Raw genomic sequence first — 24,288 nt, 5'->3', positions numbered from 1 at the left:
AGGAAGAGCTTGATCCCATTTGCCCCGGGGCGACAGAGGACTGAAATCTCCGGTCAAGGCCTGTCATAATAAGACACTGACATGATGTGCAGATGCAATCTACGGGCTGTTAAGCTCATTGTGCATTAATTTGAGGAAGCTCAGACCTAAAGTTCTTTTTATGCAGCGCTGGAAAAGAGGATGTTTCTTATACATTGACATAATTAATCAGGAGACAGTGTGCTCCCTCAATTAACACTGCAGAGAAAAGTGGAATTGGCCTCTTTTTGGATGTTGTGGCAGATTTAAGGACCTTTGCGGTGAGCAAACAAATGGAAAGGCCTCTAATGAGCAGCAGGAGTCAGACGAATATGCTGGAAAATATAGTACGAATGACGCTTATTTTAAGTAGTGAGGTAATTGATGATATTACAGGAGAATGTGGTGATTGGAAATGGAGGACGTGAATGGATCATTTGGAGTTTGCTAATTGATTTTGAGTTTCATTACAGGCTTAGTTCACCTTAAACAAATTAATTTGTAATTATGTATATGTCACTCCAACCCAACTTTTTTTTTTCAATGTAAAACAGAAGTTATATAAAAAAATGCTTCAGTGTTTTTTGATTGTATGGTGTCCATACAATGAAAGCCATACAATTGACTTTGTTTTGGACCCCATTGACTTTCATTGCGTGGTGTGGGGGGAGGAGGAATCAACTTCTTTTGAAAATGTGTTGCACAGGAAAAAGTAAGTGTTACAGGTTTGGAACTATGTAAAGAAGAATAAAGGATGGCAAAATATGAATTTGTTTAGGTAAACAATGCCTTTATAATGTTGTTAATACAGTATGTTCAGTGTAAGGCAAAATCTTGCAGAAGTTTATTTGGAGTTTGCTTCAGTCGGAGTGTGTTGTCCGTAATGGTTTGCATCAAGATTTAGTTCTGTCAAATCTCATAAAACATCATGATGGCAAAGCCGGTTTGTTTGCCTGTACATGCTAAAAGTATAACCGAAGAAACGGTACCATCTGTCCTCCTTTTAGCAAGACTGACTGGCTCAGAAGTTGAACACAAACATCAGACATTTTGATATAATTTGCCAGCTGCTGGGTTAGCTGGCGTTTGAATTACAGGTGCCGCGGCGGCTTGGTTGTGATATGAATGAGCAGGGCGTGTCTCAGAGCAGCAGCTGATGATTACAGGGAGTGGTCTCGGGAGACGAGTACTCCTCCGATTGTTCCCTACCTCACGCTGCCACTTAAATGAAGGCGAGTCCCTCCGGAGGGCCTTTGCTCTTTTGCAGTCTTCATAAGGAAGTGGGAAGCTAATTAATGATATGCTAATGACTACAATGCAGCATCCCTTCACAAGACTTTCTCAATATTGATGTATTTGGACCCGCTGTTGTATTATACTGTAAATGGAGACGTCGCTGACACTGAATCACTTAAAATGTGCCTCTTTTTCTGAAGGGGTTACAGTGTTACATAGATGTTTGGTTGAAGTTGAACTGTTGAAGTTACATATATTGAGTACACCATTATAACATTGTGAATGTATATTCTGTAGTTATTCATTGTCCATGCTTTAGTGTGTCGTTACAGAAAGTAGAAATTCACAAAGTGACATACATATTGATGTACTGTAGCAACTGCTTTCGCGCCATTTTATGCAGATGCAAGTTGTAAGATTATGTTTATATTGTGCATATATCTGATTAATCTGGTATGTATTAGATGCGCTTCGGTGACTTAATTAATCCAATAATAATGCACTTCCATTTACCAGTGTTCATTCATTGTTCATTGTTCAGCTTTAACTCGCGCAGCTCAAATGAATCAGTCCCTGACATTATTGACTACGACGAGTATTTCTCCTTCTAAAACGTTGTTAGTTCATTCTAATATTATATTTGAAACTGTTCTTATTATAACTGCAGAATCTATCCACTAATAATTATAGAATGTAGAACATAACTAGACTGGAACCCTTGTACTTCATTTATCTCACTGTTTTTCATTATTGGTGTGAATCTTTCTTTACCGGTGTATCTTTGACTTTTTTTATTTTTTATTCATTCGAATCAAGACAGCGGCATGCTCGGTAGCGCGGGAATTTCAGACCTCCACATATTAAGCGGTTAATTAATGGACTCCTGTCCTCGCGCCCCAGTCGGATCTGTGGTGGAGGAGGCCTGCACGTCAGCTCTGATGGATCGTGGATCCGTCAGCTCTGAGGCTTTTCCTGTTGGTCGGTGCTGAACCGTTACTCCATGTGACAGCCCCTGGTCCTGTCAGAACGAATCGCCCCCTCCTCACGGGCTCTGCAGCAAAGGAAAGTGACACGTTAATGGAAGCTAAAGCACTCTAATGGCAGTGCCTGGTGAAAGCACGGGGAAGTCATCCACAGCGTTTGCCCCAGCTCTCTAAGATGTCGCTCCGAATCGCCGTCTGGGCGTAAAGAGTGCCTGCCCTCGCCCCGGCCCTGTCCGCAACCCTTCCCCTGTCCCTGTTTGTACAAACATCATTTTAGTGCGTTGTTTTTTATATAGCCCATATATACATCTGCTCTGGACCTTTGGGGTTTCGATTATGAGCTGAAGAACTAATTGGTAGAAAAACACCTCAGCATTACTTGTTATGGTTTTAGCACCCACAAACATCTAATTAGCACTCTACCGCTGGCCTCCATCTTTTCTGAGCATTTGTCTTCTATTTAAAGGATATTCTGTTTCCATGGTTTTTATATATAGGAACACTGGAGGAGAAAAAAAGGAGAAAATAGACAAAGAAGAAAAGGCACTGATTCTTTTTCCCCCCCGCACGTTTCCACAGAGGTGATTAACGGTGAGATGGGATTGTTTTTGTTGCCAATTAAAAAGACAGCAAAGTCTTAATGCATTGAAATGAGCACAGATCAGCAGCTGCTGTCAAGCCAAAGCTGGGGGTGGACAGCTAGCATCTCTGCAGCTTCTGCTCTAGGTAACCAGCTGTGTGGAGGTGCTAAGGATCGCTTGCCTCGTCCCACCCAGTAATCAATTTGCAGGCCCCTAGCACAGACAGCAGCGGGGTAACAAACGACTCGCATTTCTGTTGCTTCCAGACGCACACTCAAGTGCTAATGAAAGGCAGTCTCAGCTGCCATGCAATCTGCCTGCACTCCTCATTGCCCCCGAAAGTCCCCCATGCATTGGGCCCATTGTCTCCGCGCCGCCGTATTTTTGCCGGAGCCCCATCTGTTTCTGTAATTACTGTCATGTAAACTGACTTTTCCAAATTGCGCGATGTCCAAAGTAAAAGAGCGGCAAGGAATCTCTGATTAGCCTCCCGGCGCTGATCGTCACTGATGCGGCCGTCTGTGGCGTTTGGAAAAGTGTCACATATCAGGCGACGGTTTGAATTCCTATGCAGACCGTGACCGTGCAGAGTTTGTGCCCTTCTATTTCCAGCCCCGAGTAGAGAAAATATATCACTCCTATTCGGTTATGGTGGTTTTTTATTTTATTTTCCTATTGGAAATGATTGGAGAAGTTGCCTGCATTCTCCACCAACCGGGAGAAACAAACAATACTATTTACAATGAGTCTCAGCCATCACAGCCTGAACGTCAGGCTCATCGGCCCGGCAGCCCGGCTAGATAATGGCTGATTTTTCTGCACAAAACCCATCACACTGTGGCTGAGGATGTTAGCCATCATCCTGACTTAGGATTTACATTAAGCAAGCCGGGACCGTAATGAAAAATAACACTAACAATGACCAAACCGGCTCCCTGCAATCCACCTCCATGTGACTTCATCAATCTTCCCTACACGTTCAGCACCTGCTGCAGTCCTGTCAACTTCCTGACACGGGGTGGAGGCAGCCAGTCCTTCCTTATTAGTCTGTCAGCGATGGTGATGCTCACATCGGGTGCACAGCCTGAAATGGAGCCCGGGCCTGTAGCTCAGCACCCTGCTACTGAAATACACCCAACCTGATCCTAAATGACAATGTGGCAAGCACTGCCACAGCTCATTTACTTAGACACTCGGAGGGATCTAAACGCGCCAAAAGTTGCGTCGCACCTCCGAAGCTGCCGTGGTGTGTCGCATATACATCTGAAGGATGTGTTGTTTGTCACATGTATATGGATTTTCTTTTGTCATCTCTTTCGTGTTTTGTCCTCTAAGTGGTGACAACAAGGTGATATTAGTTGTCGTTTTGATCGAAAACGTGACAAGTGCGTGCTGGCTTGTTTAGCAAAACACATCTCCATCTTTGACTTTGTTTTCCTGTTGATGTGCGTTTGAGAGCTTGCCGTGCATTAATAATTTAAAAAAACAAAAACATAATGGAAACAACCAACCATGTTCCCATTTAACAGCAGAGTCAATTTGTTGTGGTGTGGTGGAAAGCAGTCTGCTTTTAGAAACACAATTCAAGGGGAGGGATTTGTATTCGTGTATGTCATATCTAACTGATAACGCCACAACAGACGCAGAGCGTGTATTGCAAATGAGCAAATGGCAAAGCAAAATAAGTATTAAGGATTAGCCACTGACATGTTTTTTTTTTTTTCTTCTTCTTCAGGTGCATGTGCAGCAGGCCCTTCTCATTAGTGTTGATGTGTACCATGGCACGCAATAACAGTTATTACATCGAGCTCACTTCTTCTGTCAGTTACTGAAGCTATAAAATGTCAGTGAAATTCTATCTAAACCGTAAAAGCTTGAAATAACTGTGAACTGTTTTCCAGCTCAGGGTATGATTAAATTTTCTTCTCACCTTAAATGTTTTCTTCCTTATTCTGGGGTGGTTTCTATTGTTGTTGTGCTGTTATATAAAAGCACAGATTGTGAGAAACGTTTAACCAGCGGTAATATTGTACGTTTGGGTCCATCTAGAAGTAAAACGGGGCCAAATATTTTTTTGGTCTAAAATGTACTTTCTATCCAAAACTATTTACTTACTTTTCAGAATTGTTCCTGGTCTCATTGTGCACGTTTATCTAAAGAAAAGACCAAAAAAATAAAAATAAAAAAAAACTCATAAGTTTCATCAAAAATGTATTAACTTTTCGTCGCCTCTGCTGATGTAACCAAGGCTGTGCAGGTGGGGAAAATAATATTCGCCAATAAATCCCTCACTTTCTTTTCACTTTCAACAAATCCCAATGGATATCGTGAAGTCCCGCCTTAAATTTATTTCAGCTGGTTTCACTCTCGAAATATTTCTTAAAGGGATAGTTCACCCCAAAAAAATAACATTTTGTCATCATTTTTTAGCCCTTATGTTATTCCAAGCATGCATGACTTTGTTCTGTTGATCACAAAAGAAGATATTTTGAAAAAAAAGTTTCATTCTTTTTTTTATGCAATAAAATTAAATCAGCTCCAATGTCATTTTGGACCCCACTGACATTTATTGTATAGGCAATATGCATTATTCAAAATACCTTGTTTCGTGTTACTTGGCGGTTTAAAAAGCCATACAGGAACAAGACAAGTAAATAATGACAGAATTTTCTTTGCAGACATGGTAAATCCATTTTATTTTGAAATGCCAATATCTGATGTACAAATATGTAGTAAATCATTATCCTGAAATCTTAACCAGTTTTTCAGCATGGCAAACATCAGAGCTTTCACTCATTATTAATAGAATCGTGCTATTCCTAATTCTTTGGATGAATTTGACATTAGGTGTTCTCATAGTGCAAAAGGAAAAAGCACACAAGCTTTAGAAACCTTGTTGCTTCCCTCCACCCTCTCCTCCTCCTCTTTCAGCCCATCACAGACAGACCAATAACACAATGTACACAAGAAATCTGAGAGAGAGCCATCACTGACAAACAAAGAGATAAGCGAGGTTTCTCTCTCTCAATATGCAGTCCCTGCTTATTTATTCAGTAAAGGCGAAGACAACAGACGCACTGCAAAGGGCAGCCATGCCTCATCACATGTCAAAGGCACAGTGACATGCAGCAAAATAAACACTACTATCTGCGATGAAACTCTTTCTGCTCTTTTCTTTATTTCTTTCTCTCTTTTTTTTTTTTTTGGAAGATGCACTGGTTGACGTTCCAGTTATTATTTTGTACTCTGTAGCATCAAGAGAGGAAAAAGCTTGGAGAAAAAACGAGAAAAAAAAACGGGGAAATGCAGGAGGAAAGGCTGAGAAGACGTCTATGGGTGGGGAGGGGGAAGAAATAGTCTTGCCTTCAGGCTATGAGTGGGGTGGAGAAGAGAAAGAGTAAAATGGAGCAAAGCAGTCTGCTGCCCTCTCCATAATACATGTCTGCCGGCTCCTCAGAAGCCCGTTTTAATTACGGCCCCTCATGCAACATAGAAAAACATTGATTTTTATGACTCTGCTCTGTTAAAGTAACAAGGATATGAAATCTTGCTATGGATTTGCGAGTCACCTTAGGTTGAAACGTGGTGCAAAGAGGGAGGGGAAAAGATTAAAGAGAAAGAACATGAATAATTCAACTTCTTTTTCCCCCTACTGTATATCTTTGCACTTTCTGCTTAGACCTTGGTCAGCCTGTCGGTTGAATATCAGTTGTATTTAACATTTAACAGCTGTTAATGAATTTACAATAAAGACCTTGCTGTTGATAGGGAGATAAGGCCAAAGTGATGTTAAAAGGAGCGTGTTGAACAATAAATTCAAACATTTGTGTGTGGTTTAATTAATTATTTAGTGCCTAACATTTGGCCTAGTGCACACAAATGTTCTTTTATGATTTAGATAAGCAGATATTCTCTTGTGTTGCCCTTATATGTCGCTGTCTCAGTTTGCTGAACCCTTTTTGTCCTCTTTCCTTTTCACAATGATATGGCTCATTTCATTATATTTTAACAGGCCTTTCATTCACATTTTTGTGAGTGCTGTATGTTATGCACAGAAATCATTAGCTATCACTGCAGTTTACAAAAATACGGTTTTCACCATCAGCATTGTTTCAGGATACAAGCAGTGAAAATCAATCATAATGTGGGATTGTGTTTGTGATTTTTTTTTCAAAGGCAAGCATATTTTTTGATGCAATAGTTTCAGAGGGCTTCTGGATCAACTACATAGTAAAATAGCACAATATTTGTAGGAAAACATAAACCAAATGGTCCTTAGGTTCAGATGCTTCTGCATTGATATCAGTGAAATGTTTTATTTATCTATTTATTTATTTTAATTTTGAAACATAAAATCTTACATATCAAACATGGTTTTGATAACAGTGGTGTCTATAGCAAATTTTCCGTTTTTTTTCTTTTAACAATCACATACTGGTGTGTGATTACGGTGTTTTGACAGAACCTGTGGTTACCATGGTAATTTTTGGAGTTAAAGCACATATTTAAACGTTTGTGTTTCACAGAGATTGTCATGTTTTTTTTTGTATAATATGCTTTTATACATATATATTTTGGTACTGTTAGGTGAACACCACTACAGGTTTCTCCACATACACATTTCCCAGGTTTAAAAATTCACTTTATGTAATTGGTTTAATTTTATCCATCATTTAATCAATGCTGAGTGATACATTTATTTTGATCCTTAATGTAAATTTCAACTGTTAGATGGGCTCATAATAATAATGATAAAAATATACAGTTGGGTCTATTTTTTAAAATAATAATAAAAAAAGAAATATTGTAATAATTGCCTAATCGAAGTGCTAAGTGCTAAATAAATATATTGTTATATATTTTTTCTAGGTATAGCCTACCCATTTTTTTATTTATTTTTTTCAGTCATAGAAAACCATGAGCACTAAGTCCAACCCTCATCCATTGATATCACAGTCAAATGTTTTATTTTGTAAAAGTGGAATGGTAAATTGTGTTATAAGTGATTATAAATTCAGTAAAGGTATTAGGTTGGACAGGTCTTCCTTAAAGCACAAAGCATTACTGGCTGATATGAAATGATTTTAATGGAACACAAATGTGATGGCAGATTGTTTACGTGGATGAGAGGTTCATTTCTGTGCGCACGCTTTATGTGGCGCCATAATAATAAATTATGAGGACAATTCAGTTTCACGCAAGAGAAAAAATGGAGAGATTCCCCCACCCCCGTTAAAAATGAATGTGTGATTTAGGATTGGCCCCCGCCCCGCATCTCTTCGCCTAGGAGATTCAGATGCTGCTCAATGAAACAGACGGTGCGCCCGGACTCTTCTGACAGCGAATGGAAAAACAGATCTGCTTCAACTTCACTACGTCCAGTCACCAACTCTCGTACCTCTTGCCCGTGATTAAGTTAATTTACAAAAGCGAGAAACGTGCCGAATAGACTTTCGTGTGAACTACAAGGGTTTTACTGAAATCATAAGGGACAAGAACAGACGCGCGCTGTGTTTTCGCTCTCCACCGGGACCCTCGTGCTCGCACATTCACATTCGCTTGTAGCCGGTTATTCTGCCGCGTTTGCGCACACTCCGTGGCTGCTTCAAGGCTTCATAACCGCAGCCGATCTTGCTAAAGCAGTCCTAACGAACCCGTGAAACTCGGCGGACAGGACGAGCGGACGAAAACACGATGCAGCATCCTTTGACGGGCGGAACGTGCGTCGCCCTGCCGAATGTGGACATGTGTCCGCAGCTCTCCTGTGCCTTGACTTTCATGTACTTACAGCAGGTGAGTGAGCACGCGCACGTGCGCGCCGACGTTCCTCTCCGAACCCGCGGAATACAGTGCAAATATGCGAAACATGTTTGTGGCAAGCCGTCTTATCAAGTGTTCATTTGAACGAATGCATTTCCATGTTACTAGTATCTATTTTTTTGTTATTACTAAGTAGGCTAACTATTCATTTGATGCGTGCACTTCTATTCTATTAAGATAGTCACTATACTTCTTCACAAGGCACTAGCCTATACTTCCTTTGCTGTAGTTACTATCCCAAATTAATTACTATTCAAGTAGTAGGCCTATATGTTGCAGACACTGGTATTTATTAGACACTAGTATATTTCAATTGTTACTAGCGAGTTTTAATTGAACTTTAAAGTAGCTATTTTGACTAGTCATTACTTATGACAAGTGAAAAAGCAGCTGTAACTATTGAGGATATTTTACTATGACAATTGAAAATTTTACAACCAACAATTGGGATGTTTCTCACTAGTAGCCTAACTATGAAAGACTAGTGGAAAACTGGAATTCATACTAGCCACTAGAGATAGCCTGTTATAGAATCTATTGACTTTTCAGTTGGGAACTTGTTAAACTGAAAAAGTTACCAGTTGACTGGATCACTACTAAAAATAACTAAATAAGTGCTAGTAACATAAATACTAGATAGTAAGGAGTGAATGTTACAGAGGCTTGCCACAAACGGCATGTGGGTGTGCGCCCAAGTGTAAGTGGAACACATATGAAAGTGGACAGTGTGGTAAGAGAGGGATTTTGTCTACTAGTGTAACTGTGTTGGTCATGCATCTTTTGGGAATCATCAATCAATTTAAGTAAATAATCTGCCATGTCATCCGATTTGTATCAGCCTTAATAGTAGTCTATATATAACCAAGCATCCTAAGGTATTTTAAAAGAGTGCAAGCTGATTTTTCACTTCTCGGGTTGAGGTGAAACACTTCATGTGGTTTTACTGTGTGATAAACAATTCTGCTGACTCTTATGACTTTGCTACATGATATCCTCATGTGCTCAGCATATTGTGTGTGCGTGTCTGTTTAATGCCTTTTGTTATACATGTACAATCCTCTTGATGTTTTTTTTATTTATTTTAATATAATTACATTAGATCATATTTAAATCTCTTTTATGATTAACTTGGTTCATGCTGCAAAAATGTTAAAAACAGATTTTTAATTTAGAGTCATTAATGTGCTAGACTGGACCCTTGGGCATCTTTTCATCCCCTGATTATCTGATACACTTGATTGTCATCAGTGCCTTTTCCAAACAGTGAATCAGCTCCTAGAGTGATGACAATTCAAGGGGATTTATCAAATCAAAAGTTAATCTATGGAATCGATCAGTCATCAGATCCTATATGCCATTGCATGTCTCTCTCCAAACTCGGCGTGACTGAGATCAGTGATCTCATTTAACTTTCATCTGTCGCACAGAGCCACCATTAACCTTCAGTGACACCTCTAACCTTTGTCTTATCCAATAGAAATTGCATTCCATGTCAGTTTAATTGCAAATACATCTGAGTGATAGATATATTTTTTTCTAACAAAGAGACAGCTTTATTTCTCTAATCAAGGCAGAGTATGTCAGCCATTCATTTGTATGGGAGAATAAATGCTATTTTAACTTTATGATACCTCGTTGCAAGTGTAAATTTCTATCTTCTTATTATTAATTGTCGATTTTAATATTTTCTTGCTATTATCAAAGTTGTTATGGATTTTAGTTTGTTTGTATTTTGCTAAATTTTCTATACTTTTTAGCTGGGATGTGTGTTCTAAGGTCATCATGACATAGAGGTTGATTGATTCCTTGATCTTTATTTTTCTGATTCTCAAATATTTATGTGCCTGCACAAGCATTTCTGTTTTTGAGTGTGTGTGCGCACACATTCATGTGTGTTGAGTGAACTGGGAATCTGGGTCTTTGAGACTATTTATAGCTGAGATGCAAGACATTTTGAATGCATCTCACTACAGCTGGGGTCTCATTCAACACTAGGCACAGACAACACGACTATGCTTTTTTTTTTCTTTTTTTTTTCTCGATTTGATTTCTTTACATGTGGGTCACGTGTACCTAGCATGCGGAACAATGTTGTCTAGGAATAACTCGCGTTTGGCTGTGCATCAGCAGGGCCTCTTAGTTTGCGTGCTTAAGGAATGTTTGCATCCATTGGTAGAATTATTATCATCTGTGCAAACTAATTACTTCAATAAAACAGGAGCGTCTCTTAGCGACAGATTCATGTCAAACAGAGACGTTTAATTATTTGCCTCTATTTAAAGTCACAGCAGTCAGTGCATATATAGCATATGTTATCCCTATGTAAATGTGTGCTTTTCCAAGCACATTTTACCAGTGCTATTTGTTTGCGTTCACCCTCAGGACTAGGGCGTTTTGTACAGTGCTTGTGTCAGTAGTGGGGCAGGTTTAAGCAGCTGCCAGTTAGACCTCACCTGACCCCTAAAGCCGGGGGCGTCCTGCACCCGCTCCTATCTCCCTCCTGCTGCAGGACCCCGGACTGACCTGGTGTGGGAGGTGTGGGAGGTGTGGTCGCCTGGTCTTCACGGCTAAAATCAATCCGGCCCAAAGTCACATGGCTATTGCTTTCTTTCAGCAGACCTTTTACAGCCCCCATCTCACTCCTCTCTCTCTCTCTCTCTCTCTCTCTCTCTCTCTCTCTCTCTGCTGCTCCCATCTGTGCTGACTATGCGTAACTGCTCCTCTCTCTTTCCTTTCCATTACATCTGCTCAGTGCTGTTCATTTATTTAAGTACCTAGCGCACCCATATACCATCACGCCTCCTGGACACTTCTGCTTTTCACCGTTTCTTTCTCAAAAGGCTCATGCATCAAATCACAAACACACACACACACATTAATTTAATTCATTTTTTAGAACTGTTAGAGAGTTGAGATTCTATAGTAAACACTATAAATAAATCATTTAAATTATATACTAAATTAAAATATAAACTATTTAAAATTAAATTAATTATAATGATTATGCATATTTATCCAGCTTTTATAAACTTAGACTACATGGAATGTTTGTACTTTTAAATTCATTATACATTATATAGTTCAACAAACAGAACACCTTTTACGTAACCTTTTTCATATTTATGAAAAACTGTAACCTAAAATCGTTGTTTTTATTTTAGGTGTGTCAGCTATTAAAAAGCGAGGCTTGCGTCAATTTAAAAAGTGCTTCTTTATTTCTTTAATGGGTCTTTTGGCTTTCAGCATTTGTAATTTATTTATTTATGTTCAATCTCATCAAAAGAGTAGTGTTCAGATTTCATTTAAATTCAGATTCAGATCAAATTATGGTAAATTTCATTGTCATTTTTTTTTTTTATAATGTTGGAAATGCACTTTTCCTTCAGGTTAGAATGACACTTAAAGTGATTGATAATGAATTTCAAAAGTATTTAAAGTGTCAAAAACAAGGAGATGATTAAGAGTGAACCTGTCCTGTCATTGTGCTGGGGAAGGTTTCTGAAAGGGCAAATATGCAAAGAACGATATATGCATGTTCAAACAAAGGTTAACATTTAACCTTCCATTTGAAAACCACCTCTGCTGTAAAGGTTTTTTGTTGTTGTTGTTGTTGTTGTTTTTTGTATGTTTTGTTCTCTGATCTCTTAAATCAAGATGCTTTAAAAGACAACCAGAAAGTTTAATTTGTATTGCTGCGTGGCATTGAAATCTATATCCTTGGCTCTTTGTTTAGCGCTTCATTTATTCCATCCCTTTCCCATCTCGCAGCCCTCAGAGAGTCGCTGAAATGAGAGATTGGTCATGTCATCAAGTCCTGATGAGTTTTCGAACCCTTCAGTAAGCATTGACAGGCAGGTAAAGGCCAGTGCTATTGCGTTTGTCATGGGCCATGACTCTAAATGATCACATCCTTTTGTCTGCTCTGTTTGCATGCTCTTAGTGGAAGTTGGTTATTGCTTGAATGCAAACAAGAGGGTAGTGAATGTCCTAGGTCATGTGTGCGTGTTGTGCACCGGTGCATGGCCCTCTGGGAGAGAGAGATAGAGCGAAAGGAAGAATGAGGTGGGAGATTGCTGAGGGATGACAGAGAGAAAGAGAGAGAGAGAGGCAACGCGTGTATGGAAATGGGGGCGGAGACCATCTGCCGGGCCTTGCTGGGCACATGTGTTCCTGTTTGTGTGTTTGTGTGTAGAAGAGTGATTAGTCTCTCACATTCATAATAATGTCTGTTTGCTTTTGCAGCTGTTGCACAATTTACCAATCCTGTCCATACCCCCATTTTTTTTAGTGTCTCAGCGTTGCATAGGCACCCTCTGTTCTCTGTGAGTATTTTACAGTTCAGTTGAAGCATCTATATAATGGCAGTGGATTTGTTTTATTTCTGGAAGACCGTGTGTGATAGTGTTTTCAGTAGGATGCCGTAATATGTGCATTTGTCATGCCATTGTTCTGTGGTTAGCCCTCATCCCTGTTGACTGCTATTAACCAGATCTGTTTTTGTATTTAGCAATTTTAAGGGTGAAGTTATCAAATAAATTATAATGTGCATTAATGCAAAAATATGTCATTACTCTAAAGAAATAGCCAATCAATGTGCAATCGACCTATTTGTATTTAGTTGTTTAATTATATGGAAAACTTTGGCCTTTGCATCAAGGTCGTAACCATGTCTTGAACATCAGGTGGGACAAAACTAAATTTGCTGTGGGAGAGGTGGTGATGCTGTCACAGATATAATGTTTTTTTTTTTTTTAAAGGAATTAAAGAAATAATGAAATAAATTCGCTCACATTCAATGACAAATTAAATAAGTTATATTGGCTGTTTTCAAATCAAAACGGAATTTAACAAAACTCGAATAGTTTGCATTACTGGACCTTACCTCACACTCTTTCACTGTGTAAAACTAAACAATCACGTTGAAATTTGCGTTTGGTTTCTGTGAGCAGTAAAGCCTGCCGCCTTTGATTTGATTGGCCATCTCAGACATTTTGAGTGCTGTTTTAATCACTGAAGCAGATCATTCTAAAAAATGTACTTTTAAGATTTGTTGTCATCCTAATATAAAAGAGAGTGGTGCACAATGGAGTGCAGTAGAGCAGCATCAAGAATATCAAATATTGGGGTGGGACAATTTGACCATATTTGATTATAAGGTGCCATCTCTGTCAATGTCTATGGTGTTCACGGCCCTGTTTCACACAGTTTTTTTGTTGTTGCAGTATCTCATGTCATGAGTGCCTCATTTTTACGATGCCTTGTCAAGTAGTTCAGTTGTGCCTTGAGGCTGCTGATGTCTGTAGTAGCAGCTGGGACTGCAGACTCACAAAACTGTTATGATTTTTAGTTGATATCAATAAATTAACAGCTCATTTTTTATTATTACTATATATAATTTTGATATTTAAATAAAAGAAAAGTAAAACTGAGCAAACGTAAAATTGACATTTAATTCTAAGATAGCATGGAGCTTCTATGGCTCATGAATATTAATACCTTAAGGCGAGACATGGCAGGCAAAAACTTCGATTTTCATGCAGTGGTCAGTTTTGAGATTTTGGGCTAGTTTACTCCTTCAATATGTGTTCTTTCAAGCTGCTATAAAGAAAACGTTGAAAATATACATTAAGATGTTTATTTTATTACATTTTGTTTACTTGCGGCTGTAAGTTTCTCCCGAAGTTACCAGGAAGTTAGCATTACAACGCGACACGCCGAGATCCGTCTGTTTACTGAAGTCTGTCATGACCGGTATCATTGTGAAGCTCTGAGTCTCCTGCACAACGCTATGTAACCCAAATATGGGCATTTCCTTTCTATCAGTAACCAATCGTGAATGTCCAAAGGGGGATTTAAAGCTACAACGATTTCTCATTTAGAGCTATTTAAATCTTTAACTGCCGTTTTCTCAAAATGAGTTTTTTGTCATTCTCCAGTAGAAACGTCTCAAACTATGTAGCAGTAGCACCTATGTACACCAAACTTTCCAGTTATACACTTAGCAGTATTCTGAAGATATTTTCAGAGGGATTTGTTAATAAATCATTCCTGGCCTGATTTATGTGACATTTTAATAAAAAAAATATGGTGAAAATCTATTTTTTATGGCTATGGACAGTATATTTTGATTCCCTAGGTAATGAAAGCATATATCCTGAAATCCCTCTGAGTTTTTATTTTCATCTTGTGTGTAAACAAAATGAAAAAAATAATTTTGCACCTGGCTTTATCATATGTTCAGATCTATCTACCGAAAATATATGCAAAATCGTGCATATTTAATGAGATAATGCCTAATTTGCATAATTAAACATACAAATTTCTAAAACTTGTAATACATTTTTTTTATATACTTGTGGAAGTAATCATCTGAGGAAGTTTCATGGTGATATCTATTATATAATTTTTTTTACCCTATTCACCTGTAGTGTCTCGCCTTAACTTGACCGGACAGTCTAGAACTTTGCAATCTAATCTTTAACAAATGAATATTCATGAGCTCAGTATTCGTCATATAGTGATGTCATTATCCTCCCAATCTGCTATATGCAGTCACCTCAAAAGTGGTGTGTCTACGTTTAGAAGCGGCATCTACATTCTCGTGTGCTGACAAACAATAACGTCTAAACCTGTATATAAGACTGAAGACAGAGAGCAAGACGGAAAGATGCGATAGACTGATTAAAGCGAGGCAGGAAAGCGTCGAGAACAGAAGCAGACGGAGAAAAGATTGAGCCGAAGCCTCATAATGCGCTCATGTTCGTGTTTGTCTTCTGGCTGCCTGAAAGTAATTATCCAGCTGCTGAGCGGCCAGGCTCGAGCGATGTTTTATGAGCTTCTGTGTTTAACACATCCAAATGAACAAATGTCAGCTCCTGTCGTGCTGGTTAACTCTGTCCAGCAGGGCCTTCACTCAGCTGTGACAGGCCTTGCTTAATGTGAGCACTCCCTGCTTATGGTCAGTCAGAAGAGGCAGCGAGACTGGAGCCCGATACGGGGAGGAGGTGGAGTTGGCATGTTGAGGGCTTGCTGTAGATTATTACGGCCACTGTAATTGCTCTGAAATGGAACTGCATCCCAGCCAGCAGGCAGCTCATTAGAAACAAACCCCAACATATCAAGTGAACCTCAGGGAGCTGTGGAGAAAAAAAAGAAAAGGAAAAAAGGCAAAGAAAAGCAAGGCAAAAACCTGCATCACCAGCCTCCACATCTACAGCTGTGTCTATTCAGCTCCTAAAAGAGTTGTTCAATTATTCGGATCGGCGGGAAAAACTGGGACAGGTTTTTTTTGTGTGTGTGTGTGGGGAAAGAGAGGGGGAGAGGCTGAGTCTCATTAATGTTAATCAATATTTAATCAGATGCACGAATGTGGCGCAAATAACAATATCAGGAAAACGCAGTGTTTTGCGCTATTCGTATCGTTCTTTCCGTTGGAAAAGTGAAGCTGGTTGGTGTTAATTGTGTCCCGGAGAGAGTCTCCCGAGGAACGCTGTCAGCGCAGGGTTCTCGTCTCACTCACTCACGTCTGATTGACCGGAGCCGCGGGCTTGCGTCGGGCTCCTCCCTGGCAAAGGGCGTGAATACGGCCTGTTCTGCTCATAAGATAATTAGACAGAGAGCGATCTTTCCACTGCAGTGCCTGCCCAAACTCAAACACGCTGTACCGGCCTCCAGCTGAGCAAGATCTTTGAGTTTGATCTCGGTTGTTTCTTGAATTTGCTGATCTCACAAACGTACAAGGGGGTGATAAATTAGTTAGTCAGGCTGCGATTTCTAATGAGGACACATCATAAAATGCAGTGCCACACCACTTCCAGCCACAGAGGAGAAGTGGCCGATATTGTCATTGCGCTTTTGTTATAAATTTACTGTGGAATCTTTCTCCCGGCGTTCTCGCTCTTCCTTTTCTCCACTTATCTTATTATTTCCTACTATTTGTCCCTTTAGTGCTTTCTGACTTGATTTGTTCCGCGAGCAACCCTGAGCAGTGCAGAAAGCTGAGCGTTTTGACATATATTGGAGGTTATAAAAGACTGAAGGATGGGTGAAGATATCCGGGCACGGCTTGCCGATGATTCGTCATATGTACAGTATGAGCACGTGGCCCTTTAAGGCAAGTCGGTTCACACGGCAACCATCTTGGTAATGTCCCCCAGCAGCTATTTTGTTTGTTGGTAATAGAGTGCTGTAGGGATGACGTATTTGCGTAGGCCAAAACCCAGAAACGAGTTTGCATTTTAGCACTTCCAGTTCCATCATTCTGAAGTTAAAGTTTTTTTTGCATGGGTTTTTTGGTTAAATGCCTGAAATCTCATCTGAAAACTCATCTACTCACTAGTTCACATTCAAAGCCTCAATGTGCTTAGCACCGTGCTCTTGCAAACTGTTCTAAATCAAACTTTCAGGAGAAATGTGTTCATTTTAATGTGTAATTTTAAATAAATACTAATAAGAGTTTTCGGAAGCTTAGTAATGGTGACGACAAAGGCACATGCCCGTGTAGTTTGTTTAGTCTACATTCAGCTTTTTAATTCTTGCAATTGTATTTAGGCTTCAAAATTCATAACAGTTGTTTTCATTTGTGAAGATTGTCATGATGAATGAAACATGTAAGAATCATAAACTTTTGTAGCTCACAGAGATCGTGTTCTGCAATTATACAAGCCAATAGAAAATATCCTATTGGGATTTTGTTGAGTGAATTTGAGTGATGCTAACTTCTGGGTTGGCCAACAAAACAGTTAGAGGCCCCCATGAAGCGATAAAAAAAAAAAAAAAAAAAAACGAAACTAAAACTGCCAGTAGGTGGCGGCAAATCATTGTCTTAACGAGTGAGTCATTCAATCATTCAGTCAAACTATCCCTTAAAAATGCGGACTCTGAGACGCGCAATGGCTCTACTGTGAATTTGTTGCAAAAACAGGCAAGGTTCCAAGTCTAAAATGAAAGTCACCTAACATTAACTTCTTGTTTATTGAACTGTTGTATAAAATCAATTGGCTTTAACATTTGCAATTGTGCTGATATTTGGGAAAACAGCTAACTATATCCTGTTATAGATATTAAAAACAAGCACTCATACAGAGACATTTTTGCCCTATACATCTTGATTTTTGGGTGGCATTTTCCCCCCAAGCCCCCATTAACTTTAGTGATGGCTGGGGGCAGGGCTCTTTTTCGAGCGGAAGCGGACAGAGGCCCCTTCTGATGCAAGGCCCGTTTCGAGTGAAACATAGCAAAAGCCGCTACCGATTGGCATACAAGTGCGGCTCTTGTGTATTTTAATGGGGTTATATTGAGGTGTTGTTTATAGTTAATTTAAATCATATATTAACTATAAACTATATTTTTCAGGCTGGACCTGCTAATGTGCATGCATTTTGTAGAATTTCTTTTAAAAAAAGTGATTGACTCTTTTTAACTGTTTTATTGAGTCGCCATGTCTTGCGTTATGATCGGTCTTGCACTTATGCTGTCTCTGTTGCAACTGGGTAATATAGAGAGCCTTATTCTTGTTTGGATTTTTTCATAAACCCTGGTCATGTGAGACATCCGTAGCCCGTAATGTGCTTTATTTGAGGTGACGGGAACGAGTGCAGAAGTTAATGTATATGAAATAGATGGGGAGGAAAAGATAGTGTGTGGATATTAGTAATTTTAGCGGGGAGGTTGTAACATGGCAGCTTGGATTAATTAATGCCCTGCTTGAGGGGAGGGAGAAGTCAGAAAGGCAAGCACGGGCAAAACCATTTTTGAGTCCTCTGCACCTTTCTGCATCTGTAATATGAAGAATGCCAGTTTAATTTTTTTTTATTTTTTTTTTTAAATTTATGTGATATTTAACTATAGCAGTTTGTAAACAATCTTGCAATACACAATATTAGACCTTTTCTGTCCGTCAAATTGATGAGGAGTCGTGTTTGGCACTGCTTTATTAGCAAGTCTGTCTTTTCAATTAAATTATATTTTGTTGGCCCCTCAGATTTTTGTCTTTTCAGTGTTTGTTTAAGAACTATCAATTTATATTCATATGCAAACATTAGTATTCTGTTTAAGCTGCCCCAGAATGCACTGTGCGTCTTGTTTATTCAAGAGCAAGATGAATGTGCTGAGAGGAAAAACACTCCAAAGTCATTGATATTGGCGCATTATTTTGACATCATTATGTGACAGTTTTTGTCTGAAACATTATGCCATTAGCTATTGATATAATATTTATTATATATTTTTATTACAAAGCTAGATTTTATAAGTATGTATATATAAAATTACATTTTATATATTTTTTTGTATTTATATATAAAAATATATGTTATGTTTTTTAATTTATTTTATATGTAAATCTAAAATATCTAATGGCATTTTATCGGATAAAATATATTTCATAGTTCATATATTGGTTCTGCTCTGTGACAGTCTATGGCCAGTGACAACTTAAAGCCATCACAAGCATTTGAACAGTGCTGACAGTTGTGTCGTCAATCAAATGGCGTTCATGGCAGACATTTCACCAGGTGTCCATGGCAACTCATTTCCCTGTCTGGTATGGGATGAGCGGCCCGGCTTTAGGCAGTGGACAGGTTCATCCTCCACAGGGTCCACCCACAGAGAAGCAGATCAATATCTGCAGACAGCGGCGCAACAATAGAGAGGCCTTATCACAGGCCCCAGCAAGGGCCCTCAATTGGCTCCTCCATTTTGAACTTTCAGGCCTTTGATATTCAAAAACAGCACACTGAATAATTGAAGAATCACCGTCATTACAAGACTCTAAGCTTTTCCCCCTCGAGTACAGGAAGTGCCAGCCCAGGCACGGTGCGGGTTACGATTGTTAGACTAATTCTACCTAAAATGACAGAATCTAGTACTAAGTCTACCCCATTAAAAGGCAGAAAAATACAATTAGGTTCTTTTTCTGGAGATCCTGGTGGTGACCTAATTATTTTGTTTTGCATCTTGGTGTTGCACAACAGTAAACCCACTCAAAGAGAGGGAAGGAAAGAGCATAGGAAAAAAATCAGTGTGCACGCTCCCTCTATTCAACCTCATTATGTCTACTGGCATTTTAACTCCTTTTGATGATTAAGTGAGAAGAGAGGCATCGGGCTACATGTTGTCTCCTCACTTCTGACACCACCTCTCTGCACTCTGCTTTCCTCTTTGTTTCTTTACAAAATGTGCTTTGCTGGAGACGGAGAGCGTGCTTTAATGTCGGATTCCCAAACGCACTAAATCCTTTATTTTATCTGGGTCAAAACCGCCTCAAGAGCCTCATCAAAGGCCGAAAGGCTACAGAGGTGCTGCCTGAGACAAAGCCGGGGTGGAAGGCTTTAAATAATTTTGCCTTCCCTTGTATTTTTTCCCTCGCTCTGCCTGAAATAGCTGCTGCGGTGTTCACTATTTTGTTATTTGGGTGCGCCTCTGGACATCATCTCCTTCTTTCCTTTCATCCTTCTTTTTTCCTCTCTCCATGTAGTTGTGTAAGGCCAGCTAAATGAGGACAGTAGAGTCCGTCTCCGGCTGTCGTGCTGAGAAACGCGGGGAGATCTAAAGAAACGGCCACTGCAGGAATCCTTGTCGCACTAGTCGAGCTTAACGGAGGGGCCAGGTGCAGCCCAGATGATGCCAGGGGCCCCGTGACCGTGAAGGGAACAGGGTTGTGTGCCGTTCAGAATCGAATAGAGAATGCCTTTAAATTCCAATTAAATGGCTAAATTGGAATTGAGTTAGCAAATAGGATACAGAATTCAAATTTGAATGCAAGGAAGTTGAATTAGAGTTAATTAAATTAAGTAATTTTCTGTCATTTAAAAAAACAAAACAAAAAAAAAAACAGCTTTTGTTAAGGATGAATGGATGGATAAGGTCATAATAGATAGTAGGTGGATAGATGTGTTCTTCCACCTCGGAAGAACACTACATTTCCTACTTTTTTTTAAGTTCTTTTCCTGTCATTCTCATTCATCTTCCTGTAGGGTGTGGCCAATTCAATTAAATTAACACACACACATTGAAAGGGACCCAGTTCATTACACAACCCTGGAGGAGAATACAAGGTGACACTGCAGAAAAAAAGGTAAATGTTTGTGTCCAGGTCGCAGAGGTGCGTGAGTAAGGTATGACGCATGACTGTGTCCACAAGATGTAGCGCTACACGACGACAGCTGTGCCATTGTCTCTTCTGTTTGCACATGAGCCAGTGCAGTATAGGATTATATATGCAGGACTACCAAGGGGACAGAAAATAATAGCCAGATATGAAAGGATGAGTCCCTCATGGATAACCACAGCAGCTGGACAGTAGGCCAACCGCAACCTGGAAACAAACATGCATTGATAAGTAGCCATGTTGACTTTTCTAGAGGATATACCAGTGGGCGGCTTGGTAAATGTTTTGTGGGAGGCCATAATTCTGGGCTTTTTTCTGTATGTCTCCACAAAGAACCACAGACCTTTTTTTAATTGTGTCATGCTGAAGGTTTTCTGCCAAAATACGAGCTCACAAATAAGCAGCTGTAGAGATAAAGAAGCTTTTTGTACATTGAGAGGTTCGCTGCTTCTATCTCAGTTACGTAATTTCCTCAAGGACGTCGCTGTGGCTCTCCAGCCAAGACCGCAGCCTGGACCGTTCTTGCTGCTGTTCTCCCCGCTCCCTCCTGCAGCCATTGGTCTGATCACTCCTGTAAACACTCTGCTACTGTAAATTGATCCCAGCGTGGGCTTATCAGAGGTAGCTAGCCTGCAGGTCCGTGACTCGGAAAAGCAGAAAACCGTATTAACATTTAACACATTCTCCCTATACGACGGCAGATAGCAACAGCATGTCAAAACCCATCTTCCTGACATCATTGTGGTGAGGCCGGGGCAATGATCTGAGAATTGTTCACTAACACGGGAGCCTCCGTCTCTTGAAATGTTTTGTGAGAGGGGTGGAGGTGGTGTTAGGGGAGAAAAAAACATGTTGTTGCACATGAAATGTCAAGAAAAGGTAACGGCAATGAAGGGCTGGTTAGGAAAAATGTGGCCGAGGAGAAACAGGTGCGGGACACGGTAGGTGTCTAAAGCCCTGGATCACAATGCGGCATGTGCTACGTAATTCACAATTCATTGGCTAACGGCTAGTGTTTCTGCCTGAAAGCAAAGGGAAAACCTACAAACATACAAGAGCACTGCGGTCCCCACAGATGCACTAATTTCCTATGAAAATAATGAACGCCTGCTATACAGTATGTGTAGAGAATTAAATTTAGATGAGAACCCAGTTAGGAAAGAGGTCATTACTGTTACATTTCCTTGTTTATCTATTTAGAGATACAGTGTAGGAGAATACAGCTTCTCTCCTCGGGTTAGGTCATTTAACAAAGCCTATTGCGTTTATCATTGGAAAAAATAATTATCTGGTATTTACCCTCATGAAATTACCTACTCGGGCAGAAGAGAAGTGCAGCGTTTGAGTTGAGAGCATGAGGCTGAGAGAAACTGAGAGAAACTGAATATCTTTAAATGCTGGATCTGATAATGGTAAACAAATTGATTTTGGCTCAGTGGGTAGTCATAGGAAACTTATCTGATGTGCAAAATCCAGGCGTGAGTCTTAATTCGACTCGCCTCTTCACGACGAACAAAGCGTCTTGACGAGGGAGCCATCCGTTTCACCTCCATCAAAGTGTGGGATACGTTATGACGTTTGCTCGAATAAGATTCATGACGACCTTGGGAGCGATTACCATCGGCTCGTATGCATGCGGAGAGCGAGTTTTAAAAGTTGATATTCCACCTCGAATTTGCATGATGAATACTGGGTCATTAATATCACATTTGATGAAGTGCCAGATTTAGTCGGGGAGACCTTTTAAAGATGCCAAAATGCAACCCATGAGAATCTCTTGTGGTTGGGGCTAAAAGGGCCGGAGGTGCTGCATACTGTACCAGGGCTGTAAATTATTTGCATCCCCATAATGCGACACCGCACCTTCACCTCCATCGCCTGTTGTCCCTCGGGCCACACAGTTTGTGTGTGTGAGTAAGATTATAGGCTCTTAAAGTATCAGACCAGCTGTCATGAAGGGAGGATTCATGACTGTGAGATAGGCTTATGGATTGCTGTTACAAATCTTTGATTATGAGCTATTAGATTATTTGTTTACTTGGCCTTTTCAAGGGGATTCATACAGCTAGTAATATACTACAAGCAAATCTCTTCTGAGGGCTCTGAACAACCATATAGAACAAATAGATTTTTTAGTCTAAACTTGAACTGACCACACCCTACAGTAAGCTGAACTGGAATTAGAATTTTGTATTTATTAAATCAGTCAGTCTGTTCTTTTATTGTTAAATCTGTCTATGATTCACTCTGTAGATTTATCAGCCTATGAACCAATGTTCAATTGTTTGAATTGTTGCTCCTTTTAATTCTGCTACTTTAATTTCACATTCTAATTGCAATTCTACGTCCTGTTGGCTGCCTCACTTCAAGAAATGTAATTGGAATTTAAAAGGCATAATCAATCATTCAATTCTGAATGACTTGAACCCTACCATGAAGCTAGTCACTCTCACTTGTACACAATAGATTTGCAAAAGCCCACTCATGAAAAACTTTGTCATTCATGAAGAAGAGGGGTCACAAATACTTTAAGTATTAGGACAAAAATGACACATTGAGATATTCTGCCAGCTAGCTGTAGAATTTTCCTTGAAACACTTATGAAATATGTCAGAGATTTTCTAAATATTCTATGTTTTTATGACAACAGAATGCAGCCGTCTTCCCAGAGTGTGGCGGCCCGTTTTAATGGTCATTGTTTGGTTGTGTAAGGAGCGGGCTGTTCTCTGTGCACTTGATTCATTAGTAAGTCTCTGGAGTGGGCTGATGGCAGGCAGGGGTGCTCCTCTGTCACCCTAATGGAATGGAAATTCACTTACATGCACAGACGGCTGCCGTGTCTGCGCACAGACATGTGAAGGCGCCAAAGGGAGGTTTTCAGCCTCCCCTGATCTGATTTGCTTTGATTGGAAATGCTTGAAGACACGCACCATTGTGTGCACCTCTTGTTTACAAGTGCACAAAGATGCGTGAGCTTGAACATATGCTGCATTACACCTTTGAAACGTTTATGTACGCTCTAAGTGTTTGGGTAGTTCTGTGGTAGTCCAATCTGATGACCTCAGCAGGAAATCAAATGGCGGAAGAGGTGAGAAGACATATTTATACCTCTCGTTATCATTCTGCTAATTTTGAAAGTGCAGTACAGTGTTCTAGGTGTTGTATGTATGCAGTTTAGTGGATGCACTGATATTGGCTGATATTTTTCAAAACCTGATGAGCTGTCTACGTATATAACTTTTAATGTTATAAACTTGATTATTCTTTTGGCCAAATTCAAACACTAAAAAGCATAGCTTTGTGCCTCTTTGTGTTGCTGCAATGTTTATTATTGGCCGATACTGATTTTATAGTTTTAGTGGAAACACCTTACAGTGAGGTTTAATTTGTTAACATTAGTTCATTCTTTTTGTATCATGAATGAACAATAATCAACTTTTTTTTTTTTTTGTATAATTTCTTAATCCAGGTTAGTGTTAATTTATAAATAATATTGCTAATTGTTAATTCATGTTCATTCATAATGCATTCATGTTGTTCA

The 24,288-nt window shown here is 39.6% G+C and overlaps 1 protein-coding gene across 10 annotated transcripts in view; it reads left to right on the top strand.

The window, feature by feature from the left end:
* Positions 1-24,288, top strand: part of rbfox1 (RNA binding fox-1 homolog 1) — a 245,770-nt gene that overhangs the window by 116,861 nt on the left and 104,621 nt on the right. The window contains exon 1 of one of the 10 annotated variants that reach the window (XM_084126016.1): positions 8,105-8,611. The exons of 7 other annotated variants lie outside the window; for them this stretch is intronic. In XM_084126016.1, the coding sequence (XP_083982142.1) occupies positions 8,513-8,611 (99 nt within the window). In that variant the 5' untranslated portion in view covers positions 8,105-8,512. Of the gene's footprint in view, positions 1-8,104; positions 8,612-24,288 lie in introns of those variants that run through there. 2 more of the 10 variants (XM_084126005.1, XM_084126012.1) reach the window with 2 other exon arrangements.

Source organism: Abramis brama, assembly GCF_963993115.1.
Source record: "Abramis brama genome assembly, chromosome: 1".
NCBI lineage: Eukaryota > Metazoa > Chordata > Actinopteri > Cypriniformes > Leuciscidae > Abramis > Abramis brama.
The sequence above is the reverse complement of the archived record's forward strand: the minus strand, read 5'-3'. Positions and strand labels throughout refer to the sequence as shown.